The sequence below is a fragment of the Trichosurus vulpecula genome, chromosome 2, assembly GCF_011100635.1.
Source record: "Trichosurus vulpecula isolate mTriVul1 chromosome 2, mTriVul1.pri, whole genome shotgun sequence".
In the NCBI taxonomy this organism is placed as follows: Eukaryota; Metazoa; Chordata; class Mammalia; order Diprotodontia; family Phalangeridae; genus Trichosurus; species Trichosurus vulpecula.
In genome coordinates this window covers 146,270,891-146,296,823 of record NC_050574.1, presented here as the reverse complement: position 1 = coordinate 146,296,823, position 25,933 = coordinate 146,270,891, and the positions used below count along the sequence as shown (strand labels likewise).

Sequence of the window (25,933 nt, the reverse complement as noted above, 5' to 3'; positions counted from 1 at the left end):
GTTCATTTTTTTGTTAGGTCGAAACGATGATGTCAAATGCTTTTGCTGTGATGGTGGACTGAGGTGTTGGGAATCAGGAGATGATCCTTGGGTGGAGCACGCCAAATGGTTCCCAAGGCAAGTACTCTCTAATGATTGCTTCACAAGCTTCTGTTCTTAAGAGAAGTAGACTTACTTGAATGACTCAATTCAAATTTGAATTACATTAAAGCTTCTTGTATGTGTTATGGTTGAAATAATCAGATTATGTTTTTTAAAATTGATCGTATTTACAGTTAATTTAATTGATTTTTTTCTTCTAACTGCCTAAGATGTCACTTGCTGTGTCTGAACTTAATTCAGAAATTCACCGTAATAAGTTTAGAAGTGCAGTTCTTCTGTCACCTCTGATGGATGTCTGTTTTATTATCCAAGGAAGGATGGTCCACTTTTTCTAACCTTGCAGGTGGACTCAAACAGTGAACATTTCTTAGTCACAGGACTGGGTTGTTACTAGCTCTCATTCCCAATTTCCATTCAATCATATTTCCTTATAGCCATGATTCTAGCTTCCCCAAAACCATAAAAGAGCTGTCTCCATCATTTGGAGTCTTGGTTTACCTGAGGAAGTTGAGATCCTATTTATTGGTAAATTTGTACTTTATTAATAGACTGATCATGTTCAGTTCTTTGTGCCACATTCTACCTTAATTTTAGCTGTTAGGCGGTGAAGAAATGCTATATTGTGGGTGTGAGTTTTCCAAATGTTTGAATTTTACCATGTAGCAATCGTTTTCCATCTAAATCATTCTTTATGGAAATCTTCCTAAAATATGACTTATTATGATAGGAAACTAATAATACTAAATACAGCTAAATTGCTTCATGGTCATCTTGGTTTGCATTGTGCTGTAATACAGTGGTGCTGTTAGATAGGATTGTTTGTTTTTGACTGTTTAGCCCCAAACTGCTGTGTTTTCTGCCAGTTGTTAACTTCTTTGACATTTTGAATGTATGTGCCCACCTGTTGATTGTTTGCTGTAATGTAGGGAGAACTGAATTAGTGCATTATGGTATGGCAGAAAAACACTGATCATAGAGCTGAGAGAACTAGTTTCTTCTCTTGGTTTTGCCATTGAATAGTTTTGTGATGTTGGGCAAGACAACCATTAGTTCTCACTTCCCTCATCACTAAAATGAGTCTAGATTCTGTTGTTTATAGAAATGTTTTTTTCCTAGACTTTTCTTGTAAATCTTTGTGGTTTCTATTTAAAATAACTCATTAATACCAACATTTGTTCTTAAATATTTAGCTGAATTTGTCCTCTTACTGGTATTGAGTATACTAGTGCAGATCACAAACCACGTCTTCTTATAGTGTACAATTGTAGTTTGTCTTTGGTTGAATCCTCTCTAGAGCATGGTGGTTGTGAAGAAAGTGCTTTATGAATCTCAAAGCACTATTTAATTAAATAAGTGAATTAGTATTTTTACTATGAATAGTGCTACAGATTGTGTTTAATTTAGAAGCTGTTATCTAGCAGTTTGCCAACCAGAAAGTTCTCAAAATTGGCATTTTTAATGCTCTCCAGTAAAAATACAGTAATTAGCACTGATCACAAAACTAGCCAAAATAGAATGGTCGGATTTTGTAGGGTTTAGATTGCTGAAGTGTTATTTACTCTTACTGCTTATTGTGAAGGGAAAGAGAAACCTCTTCATATAATAAATCACTACTTATTTACCTAAGGAGGTAGACTTAAGGAATTAGGAGTGAATTATTATTTAACTGGAATTTCAAATGAATTTTTTTTTCCTTAATCCACTATCATTCTATAGATGAGGAAGCTGAAATCAGAGGTTCTATAATTATTAAAGGTGTAAATACTGTTCATATCTTCTAAATTGCTTCAAAACTTTTTTTTTAAGAAGGAAATTGCTCTTATAGATGCAGCAGCCTTCCAGTGGGGAAATTTATACTTTAGACTACTTCTTTTTCAGGACTTACTGCTTGTTACAACAATGTCTCTACATTATTTTTCCCTTCTTTTTTTTTTTTAGTGATAAAGGCAGATAAATTATGAAAATAAATATAATAAAAAGGTGACTTTAAAAATTCATTGTGTGGTAGAAATTGATATTTTCAGGTTAAATCTTTTCCCGAAAATTGGGGCTGGCATGCATATCAGATATATCAGTAATTGAGTATCTTATCCTGGCTCTTATTAATTCTTAAAGAGTGTGTGTGTGTGTAAGTAATTAATATAGTTAACTAAATTAACAAATAATTACTATTATATATTTTTATACATAGCCTACCAACTATGGACCTCACTACCTCTATTTAAAGTAGTGGTTAATAGGTAACTGATTGTGCACTAGATCAATGGGGTTCAATTCAAATAGAAACAGATGAAGGGTGTCTGGATTAATGGGAATGGGATAAAGAGGGAATAACATGTATTTGGAAGGCTATAAAAGTCTTCAAATTCATTTAGAAATGAGGGTAAGGAGAAAGGATGGGGGGAGAGAATAAGGGAGGAATCTTTGGAGATGGAATAGGTTAAGTAATAGGAGAGTGGGTAGAAGTAAGGTAGAGGAGTCAGGAGGGATAGAAATAAAATATACACACAAACATAAAATAAAGATCAGGAATAGAATTTATTAGTAAAAAAAAGGAGGGGTAGTAATCATGATCTCAGACCAAGTTAAAACTAAAATTGATTTAATCAAAAGAGAAAAAATAGGGAAACTACACTATATGTTGGCCGTATTAATCAATATTGTTTTAGAATAGACTTTAAAATAACTACATAGTATAAGGTTGGAATATTGCTGTGGTGTAGGAAATGATGAACTGGCAGTCTTGGAAAAATATGATAAGACTTCAACTTATGAAGGAAATTATTATCCACCCTCAGAGAAACAGAGGACAAACAAATATAGTATGGTGTTAGCATAGATGCGTATGAATTATTACATCTATATGAGAGTATGATTAGATATCTATGCGTATGTATATATGTGTGTATGCGTATGTGTGTATATGTATACATAGATGTATATCTATACATTCATATGTATCTATATCCTTGCTTATTTGTAGCCTTCTTAGGGGCTGGGGAGGAAGGGGGGAAAAAAAAAGGAAAAAGTGCACAGCAAAGAAGAAAACTTAGAAGGAAGCAAAGAAAAGACAGACATCTCCGAACACAATGTAGTATTATTATAGGCTTTTTTGAAATGGAAATTTATTGCTGTATATTTTGAATCCTCTTACGTTCTTCTGTGCACATGGCAGTGCTTCTTTTCCTTTTCTTATTTTGTATTTAAATTTCACTATTAAGTTTATAATGTGTTTCTTTTTCTTTTATGTATTTAAGTTTTAGTATTTGTTTAAAATAATTTAAAAAAAGAAAGAGAAACAGATTCCTCTAGGCCACATATTAACTTTTGTTGTTGTTGTTCAGTCCTGTCTGACTCTTTGTGATTCCATGGACTATAGCATGCCAGGCCCTTATATCCTCCCCTATCTCCCAAAATCTGTCCAAGCTCCTGTTTGTTGCTTCTTTAACATTCTGTCCATCTCATCCTCTGCTGTCGCCTCTTTCTTTTGCCTTCAATCTTTCCCAACATTAAGGTCTTTTCTAATGAATCCTGTCTTTTCATTATGTGACCAAAGTATATAAGCTTCAGCTTCTGTTTTTGATTCATCTGAATTAGCTTCTTTAAGTATTGACTGATTTTTTAGCTAGGTGGCACAGTAGATAGAGCAATGGGTCTGAAGTCAGGAAGACCTGAGTTCAAATTTTGCCTCTGAGACTTACTAGCTGTGTGACCCCAGGCAAGTCACTTAACCCTGTTTGCCTTAGGTTCCTCATCTGTGAAATGGGCTGGAGAAGGAAATAGCAAACCACACCAGCATCTTTGCCAAGAAAACCCTAAATGGGGTCTCAAAGAGTTGGACACAGCTGAAAAGGCCGAACAACAACACTGACTGATTCTGTTTCCTTGCTGTCCAAAGGACTCTCCAAAGTCTTCTTTAGCACCACAGTTCAAAAGTGTCAGTTCCGTGGCACTTAGCCTTCCTTGTGGTCCAACTCTAACGTCGGTACTGGAAAAATCATAGCTTTGAGTATATTGACATTTGTCAGCAAGGTGATGTCTCTGCTTGGGTAGTGTGTTGTCCAGATTTTCCATAGTTTTCCTTCCATGGAGCAAGTGTCTTTTTAATTTCATGGCTGCAGTCACCGTCTGCAGTGATTTTTTTTCAGCTCAAGAATATAAAATCTTTAACTGCTTCCATTTTTTCTCTCTCTGTTTGCCAGGAAGTGATGAGACCAGTTGCTAGGATTTTAGTTTTTTCTGATACTAAGCTTCAAGCCAGCTTTTAACCTTAAACTCTTCTCTTTCATATCCTCATCAAGAGGCTTCTTAATTCTTCACTTTTTGCCATCAGAGTGGTATTGTCTGCATATCTGAAATTGTTGATATTTCTCCCAGCAACCTTAATTCCAGCTTTTTGATTTGTCCAGCTGGGCATTTTGCATGATGTATCCTGCATATAAGTTACATGAGGTGACAGTATACAGCCTTGAGGCCCATGGGGGACCCTCGTGTCTGGTGCTGTGCTGAGGGGATGGGGGAGTTGCTGGTGCTGCTGGAGGCCTTAGGGGTCTGGCACCTTGGACCTGGTGCTAAGTTGGGGTCCTAGTGATGGTGTCAGGGGTGTGCTGAGGTCGGTGGGGTGTTTCTGCATTTCCCTGTGCAGCACATGGTGATCTGGACGCCGGAGGTTGCCTGTTTGCCCAGGGCTAAGCTGAAGCAGTGGCACTTCTCAAAGCTGGAGTCTTCTAGTTCCCCTGGTTATACTGAGGCATGTGGGGGAGTCCTAGTGCTGGCATTGCTGCTCCACTGCACGGATGCTTAGGATCTACTGCTGGTTTGCTAAAGTGAGGTTTGCTGAGATACTTCGTGTTCTGGACTATGTTCCCCTTTTACCCAAGTGAGATAGACCTTTCCTGCTGATCTTTCAAGTTTCTTGGGTTCAAAGATTGTTTCAAGATTGTTTCTCTGTCTTTTTGGTGGTTCTGCTGTTCCAGCATTTGTTTTGGGGTACTATTTTATGGTGGCTTGGAGGTGAATATGGGAGAATTACAGTGATTTACTGCATCCTGTATCATCTTGGCTCCTCGAAGTCCTTGACTGCTCTTTGCAGTATCTGCAGCTTGTAGATGTCATTTCTCAATTGTTGCCTGGAAGTAAATACTAGATACTTTAGATTTCATCTTTTAAAGTGAAACATTCCTCATAATACAAATTATTATACACAGTAGTTTTCTGAAACAACTTCCTTTTAAAGATCCAAGTTAGACCCAAGAAGCAAATTGTTTGGAAGAATCATATTTTGTCTTTGTTTTTTAACATATGAAACAAAAATTTTTAATGTTCCTTTCTGTTAATCTTTTAGGTGTGAATATTTGATACGAATGAAAGGACAGGAGTTTGTTGATCAAGTTCAAGCTAGGTACCCTCATCTCCTTGAACAGGTAAAAAGGAGTTATTGTAATTGCCTGTACTGATAGTAATTCTTAACTGGTGATTATGAAAGTATATTATTTAATATTTTTTAGAGAAAAATCAACGATATTGTTACACTTGTACTTTGGATCCTTAGAACATGCAAAACTTCCTTCATGAATACATAAGAAACTGGGAGATCATTTTAACTATCTCCGCTTTGAAAATTGCATATTTCCCCGGGTGACATATAATTGGGAAGGCAGCCCATTGAATCAAATCATTATTTATAATTCAGAGAAATACTGTAGATGGTCATTGAACTGGGCTCACAATTGAGTAGTAGGAGCAGGAGATTAGACTGAATTGCACAGAACTTTCAGTGATTCCAGACTTTATTCCCACAAAAGTGCATCTATAACACTAGTACTATAAGGTACCACAAACTCATGAGAATAAAAGAGTGCAAGTGACCTGGTAGGCAAAGGGGAAGATGCACAGTGAGTATAAGTAGTCTGGCAGCCTATCATCAGTGATTAATTGTTATGAATCATGACATAAAAGTTAATTATAAAGGACCTGTAAAATTGGGAAATGAAGTAGCCTTAGTAGCAAATATGACTTGAGTGCTACATTGGTATCCTTGGTATTTAAAAGATTAAAGAAAGGTCTCCAGGTCATTGGGTGAATCTTCTGAAGGAGTGAAAAAAAAGATGTGAAGGAGACCTGTACAATATGAGGATGTGTACAAGGTTCAAGATCTATGCTAGTAGAGAGAGCACACATATTTATATTTTGTCATTTAATCTTAGAAAGTAAAGATATATTCCTGACACATCCATTATACATCCTACTATGAGGAATAATGGCTTTTTAAAGGGGACATCTCACAGAATAGGCTAACTTTAAAATTTTTGTGGAGACTAGAAAAAGGATTTTAGTATTTCCCTCATCTTTTTTAGAAAAATCAATTTTAAAATGATGCTGATTTGGTGGGAAGAATTGAAAACTTTGCCACAGAGTTGAAGTGTTGGTCCAAATGAGTGTATGATTTAAAGAATATGTTGCTAGATGGATGATTTCATCAACATGAGTATACTTTCCTCATGAGCAGAAAGTAGACCTTCATACCCTAAGTAAACATACCCTAAGTAAAGTCTTCATTAGTTGTGTCAAAAATATGCATCCATTTGGTGGTTACTTTTTTCCATACATTGGTTGGTCTCTAGATGACACAAAATCTAACTTTTGACAGAAATTAGAAGGCTATCTTAACTTGAACCCTTCAGGGCTTTTTTTCCATTGGCTTTTGAGTATCCAGGGTTGCGCCCTATGCTACCTAATGCATTAGAGTTTTCTGGAAGCTATATAATTTAAGATAAGCCAGTTAAATAATAACTTGCTAAGGTTAATGGAAAATATTGTTATACTTTTAATTTTAGCCACTTCCATGCTTTTCTGAAACTAGAAAGAGAGCGCCCTCCTTTCCGCCTAAATCTCTTTCTCTGCAAGGTATCACACAAATAGGCAGTTTTTCAGAAGTTTTGATGTGGTTTAAATTTTGTTAGCTCAGACTTTTGGGACACTACACACACACAAACGCGCGTGCACGTGCACGCGGACACACACATGTCATTGTTTAGGTACTAAATTCTTGTCATTTTTGCTATGTGCAAATAATTTGAAATTTACATTGTTTCCTCTTCTGTCTTCTCTTCTGCAGCTGTTGTCAACTTCAGATGTTCCAGGGGATGAAAGTGCTGATCTACCAAGTATGTGAAATAATACTTTGAATTTATATAAAGAATGCCTAGAAAAAAATAATAAGAATGAAAGTATGTAACAAAATTGTGAAATTAGTTTAAAAAAAAGATGAATCAGGTATGGAGTTTTGATTACATACTGTATTACTGTGCATGTGTTACCAGGCTCTTTGATAGGGTGGATCCAGAGAAGTATGACATTGACCTGGCCCCCAAACTACTTACATTATAGTTGGGAAGGCAAAACACAAATACACAAATATATCATCTATTATTTTGTATTGTTAACTAAGTGTCAGATTAATGATATAGACACATTAAGGAAAGGAATGGGAATTGGAGTAGGAAAAGAATTTCAGAGGAGATGGCATCACTAAATTATGTAAAGAATTGCATAAGATTCTTATATTTTGTATTTTGAAGGCAAGGATAGGAATTTTTCTTTGTACTTATTTTAGAAATCTGCCTCTAGCCACATCTATTTAAATAATACGTTAAAAATTAAATTTAGGACAGTGAGCATTGTGTACCTTTTCCACTTTCCTCAGGTTCCTGAACTCACTTGCTCCTTCCCTTACTCTTAGCAGAATACTTTGCCTTCTCTTTTACTAAGATGATCTAGGTCGTTAAATGAGTTCTCCCTAAGACAATGTCTTATAGCAGGACAATAGATGTGGAGTAAGAGGATCTGCATTCAGAATCAGACTCTGATAACATGTATGACCTTGGGCAAGTCACTTAACCTCTGTTAGCCAAAATTTCATCTGTCAAATGGGGGTAATAATAGGATCTACCCCTCACGGTTGTTGTAAGGTTCAAATGAGATTATATTTGTAAAGCACTTAGCATAAAGCCTGGCACATAATAAGTATTAATATAAATGCTAGCTATTGTTGTTATCATCATCATTGTCATTGTTATTTACTTAATGAGTGAATTGATAATTTATGAAATGGGAGCAGGCATGCCTAGTTCTATGTTGGCAGTGGGAAGTAGGGCTGCAAACACACTTTAATAATAAGCACATAGGTGTGGGAATGAAATGGAATGGTGTGTCATTTTCTTTAATGAAATCATCATTTCTATGATTTGTTCTTTGACCCACTTGTTTTTTAGGATTAGCTTCTTTAATTTTCAATTAATTTTTAATCTGTCTTTCCTTGGTCCATTATTGAATGTAATTTTTATTGCATTATGATATGAAAAGGATGCATTTACTTACTATAGACTTCTTTGCTTTTGGTTGTGAAATTTTTATATCCTAATACATAGTTAGTTTTTGTGTAGGTTTTGAGAAAAAGGTTTATTCTTTTCTATTACCATTCATTTTTTTCTCCTGAGATCTGTCGTATCTAACTTTTCTAGAATTTTATTCACTTCCTTAACTTCTTTCTTGTTAAATTTTTGGTCAGATTTATCTAGTTCTGAGAGGGGAAAGTTGAGATCCCACACTAGTATAGTTTTATTATCTATTTCCTCCTGTAAAGAGTTTCCTTCTTTACCTCTTTTCAGTTAGATCTGTATTTGCTTTGGATTTATTTGAGAACATAATTGGTACCCCTGCTTTTATTGCTTTATTTGAAGCATAATAGATTCTGCTGTAGCCCTTACCTTTACCCTATGTGTATCTCTCTGCTTCAAATGTGTTTCTTGTAAACAGAGTATTGTAGGATTCTGGTTTTTAATCCATTCTGCTATCTGCTTCTGTTTTATGTGTGAATTTATCCCATTCACATTTATAATTATGATTACCATTTCGCTCCATTCTAATTTTGCTTATTTATCCTCCCCTCTCTTAACCACCACCCTTCCTCTCCTCACAAGTGTTTTGCTTTTGATCACCACCTTCCCCAATATAGCCTCCCTTTTATCAGTTCCCACCTTCTATTATTCCCATCCCTTTGTAATTCCTTAGAGGGTAAGATAGATTTCTATATCCAACTGAGTGTGTATATTATTTCTTCTTTGAGCCAATTTTGATGAGAGTAAGGTTTAAGCTTTCCCCTCCTCCCTTCCCCCTACCCTATCTCTTTCTCCATTATTAATAGCTCTTCGTGGGATAATATACCCCATTCAATCTCCCTGCTCCTTCCAGTGCAGTTTTCTTTCTCATTTTGTTTTCCTGGGTATCCCATCAGAGTTATCTTATATTCGTGCTGTCTGCCTGCATATACTCCTTCTAGTTGCCCTTAAAAAGTTGTTAAGAGTTACAAATATTATTTTGCCATGTAGGGAAAAAAACCCAGTTTAACCTTATTGAATTTGTTATGTTTTCTCTTGTTTCTTTTTTACCTTTTTATGTTTCCCTTGAATCTTGTATTTGGAGGTTAATTTTTTTTTTAATTTAGCTCTGTTCTTTTAATTAGAAATGCTTGAAAGTCCTCTATTTTGTCAAATGTCTTTTTTTCCCCCCTGAAAGATTATATTCACATTTGCTGGGTAGGTGATTCTTGATTGTAATCTTAATTCCTTTGTCTTCTGGGGTATCATATTCCAAGTCTTCTGGTTCTTTAATGTGGAAGCTTTGAAATCCTGTGTAATCCTGACTGTAGCTCCACGATATTTGAGTTTCTTTTTGGCTGCTTGCAATAGTTACTCCTTGATCTGTGAGTTCCGGGATTTGACAATGATGTTCCTGGGTGTTTTTATTTTGGGATCTCTTTCAAGCAGTGATGGGTGGATTCTTTAAATTTCTGTTTTGCCCTCTGGTTTTAATATATCAGGGCAGTTTTCTTTGATAATATCTTGAAAGATATCCAGGCTTTTTTTTTAAATCATTGCTTTCAGGTAGTCCAATAATTCTTATATTATCTCTCCTGGATTTATTTTCCAGTGAGAAATTTAACATTTCTTTTACTTTTTTGATTTTGTTTTATTATATCTTGATGTCTCATGGAATAATAATTTCCACCTGTTCAGTTCTAATTTTTCAGGAATAATTTTCTTCAGTGAGCTTTTGTACTTTTCATTTTGTCAATTTTATTTTTTTAGGGAGTTATTTTTCTTGGCAAATTTTTGTATATCTTTTCCCATGCTATTGAATTTTTTTTTCATGATTCTCTTGCATTGTTCTCATTTCTTTTTCCAATTCTTCTTCTGCTTCTCTAATTTGCTTTTTAAAATCCTTTTCAGGCTCTTCTAGGAATTTTTTTTGCACCTGAGACATTTTTCTTTCAGGTTTCACATGTAGTCATTTTGACACTATTGTCTTCTAAGTTTATGCTTTGAACCTCTCTGTCACTATTGTAACTTTCTGTAGTCAAGCTCTTTTTTTGTTTTTTTTTTTCCTCATTTTTGTCTGCCTTTTTTGGTGATTTGGTGTTTTTTATGGGCTCTGGTTCTGCACGGTCACAAGCTGGCTTTCACTGGGCTTCTGGGCTTTAGACTTTCTTTCTCTGGAGGGTAGGCGTCCCTTCTGGCCTGTACTGGGTGGGGGCTGGTACCTCCCTGTTTACCTCTCCTGGGTATGGGGTTTAGCTGCTGCTTGCTCCAGGGGTGGGGCTCTGCTGCTGCTGGGTTGCTGTGGAAACAGGGACTCTCTGCTCTCTCTGTTGGCCAGTTGGTCAGCAATGGGGTCAAGTTGGTGGCTTGTGCTGGGGGTGGGGTTTCTGGGGTAGGTCTTTGCAGCTGTGCACAGACTGCTCACTTTCCTAGGGGGCTGCTGGTTGGGGGGGGGGAGGTGGTCCTTGCTGGTGGATTGCCCCAGCCTTGGAGCCTTGTTGGAGGCCCCCTGTGGTGAGGCTGGCTGCTGCTGTTGGTCTTGGACCTTGCTCCCCTCCCACCCTAGTGAGATCTTTCCTGTTGGGCTAGTAAGCGGCTTCCCTGCTCCCAGATAATTCTGGGGAGGTTTTCTAGTTTTTGGAGGGAACTTTGGGAAGGCTTCAGAGGGGTACTTCCTCATTTTGCTGTCTTGGCACCGGTATTCCCATTGCTTTGATCCTGAAACCATTTAAAGTTGTTTTTCTGAACGGTGTTGTTGTTGTCCTTGTATAAATTATTCTTTGATTCTGTTTAATTTACTTTCTGTTCATGTTACTTGGGCTTCTCTGAAATGGTCTGTTTTTGTCATTTCTCATGACATACTTTTCCATTATGTTTATATACTGCAACTGCCTAAGAGGCAGGCTAAATAAACTCCTCCTCTCCTCTTAGATTCTAATTATTTTTATTTATCCCGGCTTTTAATCACTCTTTTGGGATCAAGAAATTTGCTTCCATTGTGATTGTTCCCTTCCTGGTGTTATCCTTCTTATCTCAGATTTAGGTTAGATCTTTTCATCAGAAATGCTTGAAAGTCTTCTATTTCATTAAAGGTTCTTTTTTTTTAAAACTTTCTAGGATTCTGCTTAGCCCTATAGGGCAAAAAGTTTTCAGTTGCAAACTTGTATCTTTTGTTTTTTGGGGAATATTGTATTCCAAGGTGGTTTCTGGTTTTTAGGTCTTGTGTAATCCAGTCTTGACTATAATTCCGCAGGATCTTTGTAGCATTCTTTGTACTGGGAGCTCTAGTTTTTGAATATGACTGTTCTGATACTTTTCCTTTTGAATGGTTCCTTTTAGGAAGTGATTTGGTGTATTCTTTCTATTTTTACTTTACCTTCTGGCATCTTGGTGCTTCCTTAGGGGAGCATTTTTATTGATTCTGGAGGGTAGGCTTCCTTTCTGGCTTGTACTGGGAGGTGGTGTCTCCCTGTTGGTTACATGATTCTCTGGTCAAACTAGAAGTCAATCATGCACTGGTGCTAGTTTTGCTGGAGGACCATATCTGACTTTTTGTACATTTCTGGAGTGGAAGAAGTCACTTAATATAGTTTCTTATTGGATTTCTTGGCTAGTATTTGAGATGGCACATTCTTTGGGTTTTTGCTGGATTAGATATGTGAGAACTAGGAGGCCTGTCCATTGCTCAGGTGGCTTTCTTGGCAGGATATCCTGTGTTTTGTTTTAGCACAAAATTTATTGAAAGTAGTTTATATCAGCTGTCTCTATTTCTTACTACCTACTTAATACTTTGCCCCCTTGCAGTCTAGTCTGTGCTTGACCTTACAAAAGAAGTTCTTCAAGCTTGCTATCAAACAACTAATCACCAAATTCAATATTTTTGTTCTCAGTCCTTGGTCTCCTTTACTTCTCTGAAGCGTTTTACTTTGTTATTGATCCTTTCTTTGGCTTCCGTGGCACTAGTATTCTGGTTTGACTCTCCTATTTCATTATTCTGTCCATAATCTGTTGTTGAATTGTCTCCCTCTTCCTATTCCATAAACGTTGGTATTCTAAAGTGTTCATTTTTTCTACGCCCTCCATCTTCTTCCTCTCCCCTCCATCTCTTCCACTTCTTTTCCCCTCCTCTCCCCTTCTCCTTCCTTCCTTCTGTCTCTTCCCCTGTCTGTTTTCTCTCTTTTGGTAATATCTTCTATTTAGCTACCACCTGAAGACTGAATTTCTGTACTGCTTTTAAGATTTACAATGTACTCCTACCACAGTGTTGGTTCTCATTCCCAACTCTATTACCATGTGTATTGCCTTGGGCAAATCACTGTCTCTTGGCCCATTTCCTGACCTAATTTAAAAAGACAGGGTTGGATTAGATGTCCTTGAAGTTCCTTTCCAGCTCTTAAATCAATAATCCTAGAAACTGTGAGGGAGGTAATGTGCAGTAGTACTATCCCCCATTTTACAGATGAGAAAACTGTGACCTAGGGAAGATGAGTGACTTACCCATGTTTATATAATAAGTATGCCAGCTTGATTCTAATCAGTCTTTTCAAGGTCTGCTGACTTTGTTATACCATATTGCCTTTTTGCTTATACAGTTGATTCACAGGTGTTTGTCTCTAGCCCATCCTTTCTTCAGACCTCCATAGCTAACTGCTGGTCATTTCCAACTGGATGTTTAGCTAGGTCAGATTGAACATATCCATATATCAAGCTAATCTTCCCTCCAAAACCTCTTTTTCCTCTTCATTGCTCTATTTCTATTGGTGGAAACTACTATTCTAATGGTCATTTGGGATAGAAACTTAAGTTATTTTCTGGCTTCTTCCACATCCAGTCTTGCCCCTTCCTTCCCATTCCCACTTCCACCGTTCTAATTCTAACAGCCATCCGTAAGTACCTTATATTCCAATCACACTGGATGAGCTATTCCCCAGACACATCCATATATATGCTTTGCTTCCTTCTTGCCTTTGTTTCACCTAGAAGCACATTCTCGTTTTTCTTTGAATGCCTACTGATCTTTGTTCAGGTTCCTCTTAGAACATTTAACTGATTCTGTCTGGATTATAGTTTTACTTAAATGCTTTATTTCTTCTTCTAGTTGTAAGGTCATTGAGCAGAGAGAGATGTTTTACCAGGACTTTAATAGGCTCCTAGCATAGGACTTGCACATAATAGATATTAGATATGTGTTGAATGAGTAAGATTAGAAATTATACTTTATTATTTTCACAGAGTTTTTATAGTTCACTAAGTGCCATCATATAGATTTCTTCTCATCCTCAAAATAGTTACATGAGATAAGCAAGGCAGATGATGTCCCCATTTTGAAGATGAAAATCTTAAAATCAAAGTGATTATGATGTATCCAAGGTCAAGTAGCTAGACAGTGGCTGAGCTGAGACTCAAACTCAGGTCATCTGACTTCAAGTCAAGTGTTCTTTCAACCCTTTACCACTTTGCCTGTTGTGGTTTGTATTTTCATAGTAGTTTGATTTATACTGTGACTCTATATCTATGAATCTATAATCTTTGAATCCCTAATTTAAAGTTTGTTCCTATATATGTTATTTTTAAACAGTTATTCATTTTGGACCTGGAGAAAATAATTCTGAAGATGCAGTCATGATGAATACTCCAGTGATTAAATCTGCTTTGGAAATGGGCTTCAGTAGAAATCTAGTAAAACAGATTGTTCAGAGTAAAATCTTAACAACCGGAGAAAATTATAAAACAGTCAATGAGGTTGTGTCAGATCTCCTCAATGCGGAAGATGAAAAAAGGAAGGAGGAAAAAGAGAGACAAACTGAAGAAATGGCATCAGGTGTGTATTGAACCTTTACTCACATGCAGTCAATCTCAACATTAATGTGGAATTTAATCTCCTAATGTTTGGAAAGGTAGTTGTCTTGAGCTTTGTAGCATTTCTTTCTCTATTAATACTTATAAACTTTTCTTGAAAAATTATATTTTAAAAAATGAAATGAGGTTATTAAATTTTTCCCCTATTTTACCCCCAAATAATGACATCATTGACTTTATTCAGCATAATTCTTTTGTACTCCTATGGTTCATTACATTCTGTCACAGTTGTTAGAGAAATTGTAATTGCTTTGGTCCTTGAATTTATTTTATAAGCATCTGTGTAGAGCAGTGGTGTTGAACTCAATAGAAATGGATCCCAGAGGGCAACCTATTGATTTAGAAAACTACAAATTAATACTATGATTTATTGTATTTTTATTTTTTATTTTTTTGCTAAGCATTTCCCAATTACATTTTAACCTGGTTCCTGCTGCACTTGAGAGGTCACCTCTGGTGTAGAGTACTGTACTGTATTGTCAGGAATTATAGGATTTACGGCTAGAAGGGACCTTGGAGATGGATGGCTGGCACCTACATATATTAAGCATTTACTTTGTGCTAGACATTGTGCTAATTCCAAAGATACCCCTGAAAGCATGTAAGGTTGTCTTTGCACTCATGGAGTTGATATTCTAATGGGTGAACGTATCACATCAAGGGGTGCTGAAAAGTGCAGGGGGGACATGGTGTTGAGACTGCAGGAAGTGGCAGTGACATGGAGGTCTGGTTCTTTCTAAGATAAAGGAGAAGGCTTATCAGAGCTGGAGGGAGTAATAATGGTGATGATAATAGTTAACGTGTGTGTGTGTATATATGTGTCCATTATATCTGTTTACACACATGTGAATGAAAAACGCTTACTATGTGCCAGGCACTGTGCTGAACTCTTTACAATTATTATCTCATTTGAGTCACAATAACCCTGGGAAGTGGTAGTTGTTATTCACATTTTATAGACGGAACTGAGGCAAACAGGTTAGATGACCCCAGGGTCATATAGCTAGTAAGAGTCTGAGGCCAGATTTGAGATTAGTCAAAGAAGTATTACAAATATGTAAATATTTTCTAATGGGGTGAAGATAGAGGATGGGACCAGAAACTAGAGTTATTGTAGTTCAACTTTCCTTATTTTACAGATAAGGAATCCGAGGGTTAGAGATGTTTAATTGACTTACTCAGGATTATACACTAGTCCTAAGTGGCAGAGATCAGATTTGAATGGGTCTTCTGAAATGCAGATCTAATGGCTTTTTCAGCTATCTCTTCACCTATCCCAGTTCCAAAATTATAAACTGCTTGAAAATATCATAGGAACAAATTTTAGATTAGAGATTCATAGAGTAATTCATAGAGTCATGAGTCATAGTATAAATCAAACTACTATGAAAATACTAACCACAACAGGCAAGTAGGAAATAAGAGACAATTAAAGTACCTATCTTTAAGAGCCTACAACATATTTAGGAAGAAAAAGAAATGTTATACAGACAAACAACACTACAAGAGTGTTAGAACACAAAATAATACAAGAAATGTTACACAGAGAATTTATAGCGATTACAAATATAGGGTAAGGTTAGTAAGGAGTTCCTAATGGAGGGAGGGGGGACAACACCTTGAATAAGGAGATAAAGATATGCAAAAATGAATGTGTATATATATATATACACACACACATATATATTTGTTGCATTTTGCTTTTCAAGTTATATCTCTTAACTCACTTGATCATCTAATGCTAGCATAGTAATTTAAAAGCAATAGGTGCATTATTTCAGAGAGTTGCTAATGGTATTTAGCATTTTTACCCTAGGAAGTATTAACTGAAAAAAAAAACAACTTCAGCCTTAATTTGAGAGAACCAAAAAAAAAAAATCACACCTTAAAGTGACATGGATACATAGTACTTCCAGTACTTCCTTTAAAGAAAAATCGAAATTATTTTAACCTTCCCAGAATTGTTTCCTCCTAGAGTGGATCACATGTCTTGGTTCAAATCTCAGCTTTTACTGCTTACTGTCCTGTGTAATGCTTTGATCTCCTTAGAGGCATCATGTTCCAAGACTAGAGAGTTGATAGTCACATTGTACTTTGCCTTGGTCAGACTGCATTTGTGATATTGTATTCAGTTCCGGTAGCTACTTTTCAGGAATGACATTGATAAGCTAGAGAGCATCCTGAGGACAACTAGGATGATGAGTTCATGCTTTATGACAAATCAGCTGAAGGATTTAGTCTGGAGAAAAGATGACTTCAGGGGATATGGCAGTGGTCTTCAAGTGTTTGAAAGCTATCCTGTGGCAAAGAGATTAGACTTGTTTTGTTTACCCCAGAAGACAGAACTAGGAACAATGAAGGAAAGTCCCAGAGAGATAAATTTAGACTTGATATTAGGAAAAACTTTATTACAGTTTTAGACTGTGAACTCTTTGGGAGCAGGGACTTTCTTTTGCTTTTTTTGTATCTTCAACACTTCACACACTGCCTGGAACATAGTAGGTGCTTAATAAATGTTTATTGACTAACAATTCAAACAGGTCTTAAGTGGTATGGGTTGCCTTGGAAGGGGTAGTGTTTTTTTCTTCATAAAGATCTTCAAGCAAAGATGAAATGACCATTTGAGCTTGTTCTAGAGAGAATTCTTGTTCAAATATAGGTTGGACAAGATAAGTTCTGCCATTTTTTCCAACTCTTCACAAATTTCTTATACTTTTATTGAACTCTGAGTACCATTTTTCATATGATATTTCTGTACTATGAAGCTTCTTTTTCTTAGGATCTTGAATTCTTTTCATGATTTTCATTTCTTGAAGTTTTTTCCAAGTATAAAAAATTTCATTATAAAAATGAGATTGATCAATTGTGCTGGTTGGGGAGAGTATGCTTCTTAAGGGAATGGATGCAGTTTGGAAATTGAGTATAGTGGAGTACACTGGGAAGGTAAGAGTACAAATTTCAATTAGATATCAATGATAGCTTGCTATAATTTCATACATACCACACAAAGCAGGACAATTCCAGATGAACGTTTTTGTAGTGGTTTTGAGGAGTGTGAAAAAGGTTTCCATTTCCTGTCAAGTTTGAGAAATAACATTATAAAACAATTTTTTTTTAGCAGTTGAAGGGAACTATGGAAATAGAAAATGATATATAACAGACAGACGTATTGTAGTAACATCAGCAAAATGTAAAATCAGAATACTAATATGTAAGATTTTTTTAAAAGTCCCATGTTCTGTTAAGTTTTTATTTTTTTTAACCATCTTAATTTGTGAAAGCAGTATATATGGTAGACATTAAAACAAAATCATAACATGTATTTTTTTTTGGCATGCCATTATACTTAAATTACAGATGAGTGCTACTCTATATTTGAGAGGCCACAGGTTCCCCACTTTTTCCCCACTGGCGTAGACTAAAAAAAGGTATATATAGGGAAATAAAGGCAGCAGAGTAAAGCAGAGCTCAAGGTTCAGATCTGTCCCCAATACAAGTTTTTGATGCTGGACAAGTCATTTAATTTTTTTGTGCTTCAGGTCACAGGTTGCAACTGTCTTGGTGGAAGGAATCCTCACACTGGGAGTTCTACACTTTGGAATCAGATCATTTGTGTGGTTTTAAGTCTGATGTGATTTTTTTCTCTTTTCAATAAAGATGACCTGACATTAATTCGGAAGAATAGAATGGCTCTGTTTCAGCATTTGACCTGTGTACTTCCTATCCTGGATAGTCTCTTAACATCGGGTGTGATTAATGAGCAGGAACATGATGTTATTAAACAAAAAACACAGACGTCTCTACAAGCAAGAGAACTGATTGATACCATTTTAGTCAAAGGAAATGCTGCAGCCAATATTTTTAAAAACTGTCTCAGAGAAATTGATTCTGTGTTATATAACAATTTATTTGGTAAGTCTGTAGGAAAACTATTTAGGAACACAATGGATCAGTTGAGAGGTGTCTTCATTGATCTGTATCAATTAATACAAATAACGTAAGAAAGATTTCATTCTTTTGCCAAACAATGGACACCTTCGTTGTCATGGCAGTACTCTTACCCCCTCTCTGTTCTTCACTTGCTAGTGCTCTATTGCTATGCCCTTGAAACTCCTGTTCTATTAGTAAGTTGTCCTTCATCCTCAGTTATCCTTCCTTCTCTGTGCTAGTTGCCTCTTTTTCTGCCGCTACATTTCAAAGTGGCTAAAGATAGAATGAGTGTATTCTTTGTTCTACACTGCCACTTCTTGATTGTTATACTGCCACCATTATACAACCTTTTCTCCTTTGAAAGTTGGCTATCTGATGAGTCCGTGCTCTTCTGATTCTTGATTTCCAGAATAATTTTCCACCTTTCTTCATGCCTTTGTTACCTGGCTGGCAGTTGTATTAACCTTCCCATCCCCCTCTTTCCCAGCCACTATCCTTATAGGCCTCACTGTCCCAGATAATAATGTACCTAATACCTATACAAGTCCTTCAGTTTCTCAGATTCTGACCAAATCCTTCTGCCTAAACGACCTACTTAGGTAGTTATAGCTTAGACCTCACCATAATCTTAAAACCACCCCATGTCTAAGATGTTAAACTCAGAATTTTTAGTCTTTGATAAGTCTCTTATTATCTATGTCTATTCCTTTATTTGTTCTGTATTTATTGTTTCCTTTCATCATGACCTTCGTTGTCTTGATTTTTTGCTATTCTTGGAATCCATCAATTCGCTTGTGGCCTTTCTTTTCTCTATCATGATTAGTCATTTCAGTAAAGTTTTTCTTTTCTACACTTGAGTCTTCTGTCTATTTACTAATCTTCATCCCTTCCCAGTATCTATTTTTCTGACCTTATTGCCAAACAGATGAACACTATTTGGAGAAATCATGAAATTCTACTGATTAGGTCCCACCACAAATTATATTCTCTATCATCATTTATATCCTCAGTGCTACACGATAGTACATTGACTAGTGTACTTTCCAAATCTTCTCAAGTCCCCAATTCCACCTTAGTCTCAAGAAATGTCTTCACCCTCTTTATTGAAAAGATTGAAGCTGTCCAAAGTATACTCCTTCAATAGCCCTCTTCTCCTCTTTCAAATCTCTTTACCCATTATTTCTTCCTCCTTTCAAGTATTAAAAGGCAGCTTTGTTCCTTGCCCTTTTTTTTTTAAAGTAAATTTTATTGACATTTTTGGTTTTCTTTTATCTCACCAAAATTTTCCCTGGTACTTCTCACCTTATCCCAGACAGCCATCTCATATAACTAGTATTTCTTAAAGATGAAGAAGAAGAAGAAATTGGTACCTTATTAAGGCTAGCTGTTCTTGATATATTCTCTAGGACCTTTATCAGTTACCCTCAAGTGTTTTGTGCATTTCACTTTCTCCCCTTCTACTGACTCTTTCTCCTCAGACAAAAGAAATGTTCTCATTTCACATCTCCTGTCTCTCTTTCCTTTGAACTTGCATTTTAAAAATTATATATTGATACTGCTTATTTCATCAAGATTTTCTTCTTTCCTTCATTGCTGAATTTTCATCTATACTCACTATATTTCCTCACTATCTATTCACGCATCAGATTCGTAAAATTTAGCTGCCTTCCTCTCAACTGAAATGGCTTTTTCTGAAGTTACTAATGACTACCTTATCAAAGTAATGTGTATGGTTTTTCTTTTTTTTTTTTTAGTTTTCACCTTCCTTGATCTCTGTAGCCTGTTAATTTCTCCCCCCCCCTTTTTTTTTTGTTTGTTTTCTTTTTTTGGAGGGGGGAAGACAGGGCAATTGGGGTTAAGTGACTTGCCCAAGGTCACACAGCTAGTAAGTGTATCAAGTGTCTGAGGCCGGATTTGAACTCAGGCTCCAAGGCTGGTGCTGTACTCACTGCACCACCTAGCTGTCCCCTTTCACCCCTTTTTTGATAGTCTTCTGTTGGTTTGTGATTTTGTTCTCATACTTTTTGACTGACCTGTCTCCTTATTTTCTCTCTAAAATGTGACTCTCTCCAGTTTTGATTTTGGCCGTTTTCTTCTTCTCCATTCCCAGTATTGGTAGTCTTATCCATTCCTCTGGCCGTGCAGAAGACATTTCCAGCTTCCTACAAGATATGTCCAACTTGGTTACCTCTGGGTATTGGAAACTTAACATGTCCAAAACCACAGTCTTCATCTTCATCCTTAACCCTTCTCTGATTTTGTTTGATGCTCTCACCTGGAGTTTTCTAATAGTTTTAATTTCCCTTCTACTGGAGTCTTCCACATCTCTAGTTTGTCCTTTATAAAACTGAAAATCATCTGTTTGATGCACAGTTCTGATCCCATGTCTCCCCCATTCAACAACTTTTATTGCTTATAGGATAAAATTCAAACTCCTTAGCCTAACATTTAAGGCCTCATCAACCTGGCTCCTAATTTTACATTCTACCATTCAGACGCTCTGTTCCAGTTAAATTGAATTACTGGCTATTCCCTGAATTTGCCCTATAATCTCTCCTGGGTCTCTGTATTCATGAGAGTGTCTCCTATGCCTAGAATGCCTCCTTCTTCTTAATCTTTTTACCTTCAAGGGCCTGGCTCAAGTGATGCCACCTCTGTGAGGCCTTTCCTGGTTCATTCTACCCCCAATTAAAATTTCTTGCTTTCTCCAAAATTTCCTAGAATATTTTGGCCAAGTCTTTTCTTTGCCTCCTAACATTCTTTACATTTTAGTATAGTTATGTATCAGTCATATCAACTCTTAGTAAAAATTCTTTGAAGGCAAGGATTGGCTTTTTTCTTCCAATTTTTGTATCCATAGTACATTGCACGTAATAGTAGGCTCTTGGTATTTGTTGAATTGCTTTGGATTTCTTCTGATGGCACTGTAGGATCATACCTTTTGATTTGGAAGGGACTTTAGAGGCCATCAGGTCCAAATGCCTCATTTACAGATTGGAAGACTGAAACTCAGAAGGATCACTATCATAGTTACCTCAGTTTAATCTCGAATTCTAAATCACAATCTCGAGTTGGAAGTGATCTTGGAGTTCATCCAGTCAGTCCAACAAGAATCCCACTACTACGTACCCAAAAAGGCATTGTTGGTTAGTAAACCTCCATTTAGGGGGAACTTATTACTATGTCCCAAGGAGACCTGTTCTTTCTTAATTTTACTCTTTGGAGCCGAGTAGAAGAAGTCTAATACATCTTCCATGTGACAGTCCTTTAATTTCTGAAGATAGCTGCCATGTTCCTGTTTCCCATTCCTGCCCCCCCTCCCCCCCCCGGACCTAGTTCTTTTATCTGAAAACTGTTCATCATTCTGTTTGCCCTTTCTCCACACGTTCTTTGGCTTTTCATTGTCTTTACTAAACTGTGATGCCCAGTACTGGACGTGATCATCCAAATGTGATTTAATCAGGTCAGAGTTCAGGACTATCTTTTCCCTCATTCTCGGCATTATATAGTGAATATTTTCTTAGTTAGCAAGGCTACCACATTATACTGTCGATTTATATAGAGCTTGTAATACATTAAACCACTCATCTTTTCCAGCTAAATCTCCCTGTTATGAGGTTAATCTAAAAAAAAATAGAAGACTTAGCATTCATCCCCATTATATGCTACTTTTTAGATTCGGCTCAGTATTCTATTCTTCCAAGAGCTGTTTCAATCCTGTTCTGAATCCCTTCTACCTCTGGGTCATACAAGTCATTGATAAAAGTGTTAAAATATTAGCATATGACCAAGCACAGGGTTACTCTTGGATCATTCCATTGAAGATACTTTCCATGTTGGCCTTGAACTATTAATATTATGTGTGTACACATATGTATGTATATACATCTAGTTATAGATATATAAAGTGTGTTCACACACACATACACACACACACACAGCTTTACCCTAGTTTATCACTTACTAGTGTTAGCTTTTGAGATCACTAGTTATCTAGATATTCATTAACTATTCCTTTCAAAATATATTCTAGACTTTTCTTTTGGAATTGGAGTGAGGCTCAGCAGCCTTGAGCTTGTAGCCTCCATTCACCTCTTTGACTCTTCCTTGCCCACATCACAGCTGCCACATTTTGTTGTACCTTGGCAATGTTTCCAACCATCCTTGTTCCTCTAGAATGGACTGTTTTAATAGCTACCTAACTGGTGTTCCTGTGTCCAGTTTATTCCTTCTTTAACCCATTCCACTTGTTCTGTAATCTTAATTCACTCCCCTATTCCAAAAAATTTTCATTTACTATTTCTTGGAAGTGTAAATTTAGCCTATTTTTAATGGTGGTTCTCCACAATTGGGTGCCTTGTGTCATCTTCTTGTACTTCACATTCTAGTTGATTTTGACTGTTCTATCCTATATTGTCATCCTGCTCATGCTTTCATCCATTCCTGAATAACAGGGAAGAGTAAAATCTATTCTGTTTTCCATCTTTTAAAAACCCTTACTGTCCCTCATTGCATTTTGTGCAAATCTCTCCTATGCATGTGTAGCACTTCCCTTTGTATCATAATTATTTCCCAATCAGATGGCAAGCTCCTTGAGACCAGGTTTTGTGCCATACCTATGCCTGTATCCTCCGTACCTAGGAGAGTTTATTACTTACAGAACATGCTTAAATGATTTAAAAAATTGAGTTGATTATAATGAACATAACATTCCCTCAGTCTAGTTTATTCCAATTGTTATATATTACTCTGACAAAATATTCTTATTTTGAAGAAAAGACGTTTTGTATGGTGATGCTTGTATATTTTTTTCTAGTGGAAAAGAACATGAAGTATATTCCAACAGAAGATGTTTCAGGTAAAGCTGTTATAATCAAGCATCTGTTACAGTACTTAAAAGGGTCTCTAGGTGCTGTTCATTCACTTTTCTCTACTTTTATTCTTCCTGACTCACTTAGACCAGAAATTAGAATTATATGAAGAAGAGAACTGTAATTAGTTTAAAATCATTTCTTTTCTTTCTAGGTCTTCCTATGGAAGAACAGCTTAGGAGATTACAGGAAGAAAGAACATGTAAAGTTTGTATGGACAAAGAAGTGTCTATTGTATTTATTCCTTGCGGTCATCTGGTAGTATGTAAAGAATGTGCTCCTTCTCTAAGAAAATGCCCTATTTGCAGGGGTATAATCAAAGGTACAGTTCGTACATTTCTTTCATGAAAAGAATCCATACATCTAAATTTGGCATGGAACATACTTCAAAATGGTCAGTTCTTGAACCACTGAAGCCTTGGAAGAAAGGAAAGTGTTGTAAGGCTCTTTAGTAGCAAATTAATGTACAATTCTGCCTTGGTATCAGTTACTTGGTCTTCTTAAAGTACATGGTGTTCATATAGTATAGTCGTAATTTCGTGAAAGTTTGTGTGTATATGTTTGCATGTTTTGTGTTGGAAGAACAGGATACGATACTATATGCTTGAAAGTATAAGGATAGCGTATAGACATACAGCTGTTAGGTAGCATTTCTGGATTATTGAACTTGGTTATTTTACTAGAAGCTCTGAATACTATGTAAGTGTAGTCACAGATGTGGGAACCAGGAGCCCCAAAATTTGTCATAACTATGGTGCCACTTTTTTTGGGTGCTTTTTACAGTTTTCTTGTAAAATAGAGACTGATTAGCTGAGATGAAAAATTTCCTTAATAGGAGGAACACATTAATAGCATAATATTAAAAGGAGAGAGATTTAATCTAAATGTTTTGACTCAGTTGAATTTATATAGATATATATTTGGTGTGATGTTTTCTTGTCTTTAAAGAGATTTCTGATAACATCTCATTTTCTCAAAACTTCTAAAAAGTGAATATCTGAATATAGGACAGATAAGATTACAAAGTAGCTTTTTGCATTATAATAATGTGATTTACAAAAGGGTTTCTTTAGTGATCTGTAGTGTATGTAAAGTGATTCTATTTCAGGAGCATAGCTGTTGTATGTGTTCATTGTAAAAAACTAAATAACGCTGATGTGGTAGAATAATACCACTTCTTTATAAGCTAAATTATATTTGTTTTGTGAAACTTAAGTAATAATGTCCCTTTTTATAACGCGTGTCTGTTGTAATTATTTGTTTTTATGTATTCTTTGTACTGTGTTAATAGTTTTAATAAATGTTTGCATATGATGCCACCTAGTGTGAAGATATCTACTACTATCTGGTTGTCATCTTTGTGTTTCCTACAGTGCCTTGCACATGGTAGTCACTCAATAAATTTTTGTTAATTAAAGAATTAACAAATGCAACGAAACAGTGAGTCCTGTGCTTTGGTAGTTTGCCTGTGGAGTTGTCAGAGTATAAAAATTCTTATGTGCCTCATTTTATGGTAGTTCTTTTCATATTGTAAGAAGATTACAATTAAAAATATAATTAACCTTGAAACCTTATTGTTGTTTTTTTTTCTTCCTGGCATATATGTTTAGGGCAAGCTCTAGGATCCTGAAATATTTTTAAAAAGTATTATAAACTTAATAGTCATCAAAAAAATACATTTCAATTTACAAAGAAAAAGGATTATAGAAGAAAAATTGTTAAAATTTTACAACTGTATATATGTCTAGATGTATTTGTGAGTTTATATTCATAATGTGTATATTATTTTGGCGGGGGGGAAGAAGCAAGGACGGGGACTTTATTTTTGTCTTTGTATCCCCAGGACTTAGTACAGTGTGTTACACAAATCATACATGCTCAATAAGTGGTTGTTGAACAAGTGGAAGAATATGTATTTATTTTTTACATACCATAGATTATATTGTAGGCCACCTGCTTTATAGAATTCAGTTCTTGACTGCTAAGAACCAATTAGTTAATTGTGGAAAAGAGCCTATGTGGTAGAGTAAAACAGTTGTTTTGTTTGGTTCCATTTTAGGTTAGCTTTGTTAATTTCCATTTTTCCACAGGGCAAAGGACAGCTTCGAATCACAGGATAATGGAATTGAGAGTTGGAAAGGACCTTACTCATAATACACAAAAGGAATTCTCATTATAACACATCTGACAAGTGATTGTCTACTCTTTAATTGAAGACCTCCAAAGAGAGGGAAACCTTGTCCCTCTTGAATTTTGTAGGTTTAGGCGTTATCCTATAAATTTGTGAGCTGGAAGGAACCTTAGAGGTCTAATTTAATTCTCTCACCTTCTTATTCTTCAGTTTTTTCAGTCACATCCGACTCTTCATGAGCCAATTTGGGGTTTTCTTGGCAAAGTTACTGGAACGATTTGCCATTTGTGACTTCCCCAGGGCCCCACAGCTATTAAGTGCCTGAGCCGAGATTTGAACTCGGGAAGATGAGTCTTCTTGACTTCAGACCTGGTACTCCATCCACTGTACCACACTGAAGTGACTTACTCAGAGTCATACAGGTAGTATCAGTGGTGTGATATGAAGCCAGAGTCATCGTGTTTTCTACTATACCCTATATGTAGAAGTTGTTAATACTGTCTTGAAAACTAGTAAGGCCAGAATTGCCTAAGAGACACTTCTGTGATTTGTGTGTGGTTGCAGGGACTTTATGCCCGAGGTGATACTTGGCCAGACTCTTCTTTTCAGTTTGTCCTCATTTCTAGGTAAATCTTAATTAGTAATTTATCTTCAGTGATTTT

General features: G+C 36.1%; 1 protein-coding gene across 2 annotated transcripts in view; it reads left to right on the top strand.

The window, feature by feature from the left end:
• Window positions 1-24,714, top strand: part of LOC118835500 (baculoviral IAP repeat-containing protein 2-like) — a 37,846-nt gene extending 13,132 nt beyond the window's left edge. Inside the window, exons 3-9 of one of the 2 annotated variants that reach the window (XM_036742686.1) lie at window positions 18-117; window positions 5,447-5,525; window positions 7,220-7,268; window positions 14,059-14,301; window positions 17,997-18,251; window positions 23,086-23,127; window positions 23,295-24,714. In XM_036742686.1, the coding sequence (XP_036598581.1) occupies window positions 18-117; window positions 5,447-5,525; window positions 7,220-7,268; window positions 14,059-14,301; window positions 17,997-18,251; window positions 23,086-23,127; window positions 23,295-23,488 (962 nt within the window). In that variant the 3' untranslated portion in view covers window positions 23,489-24,714. The remainder of the gene's footprint in view (window positions 1-17; window positions 118-5,446; window positions 5,526-7,219; window positions 7,269-14,058; window positions 14,302-17,996; window positions 18,252-23,085; window positions 23,128-23,294) is intronic. The other variant, XM_036742687.1, reaches the window with a different exon arrangement.
• Window positions 24,715-25,933: the final 1,219 nt, after the last annotated feature.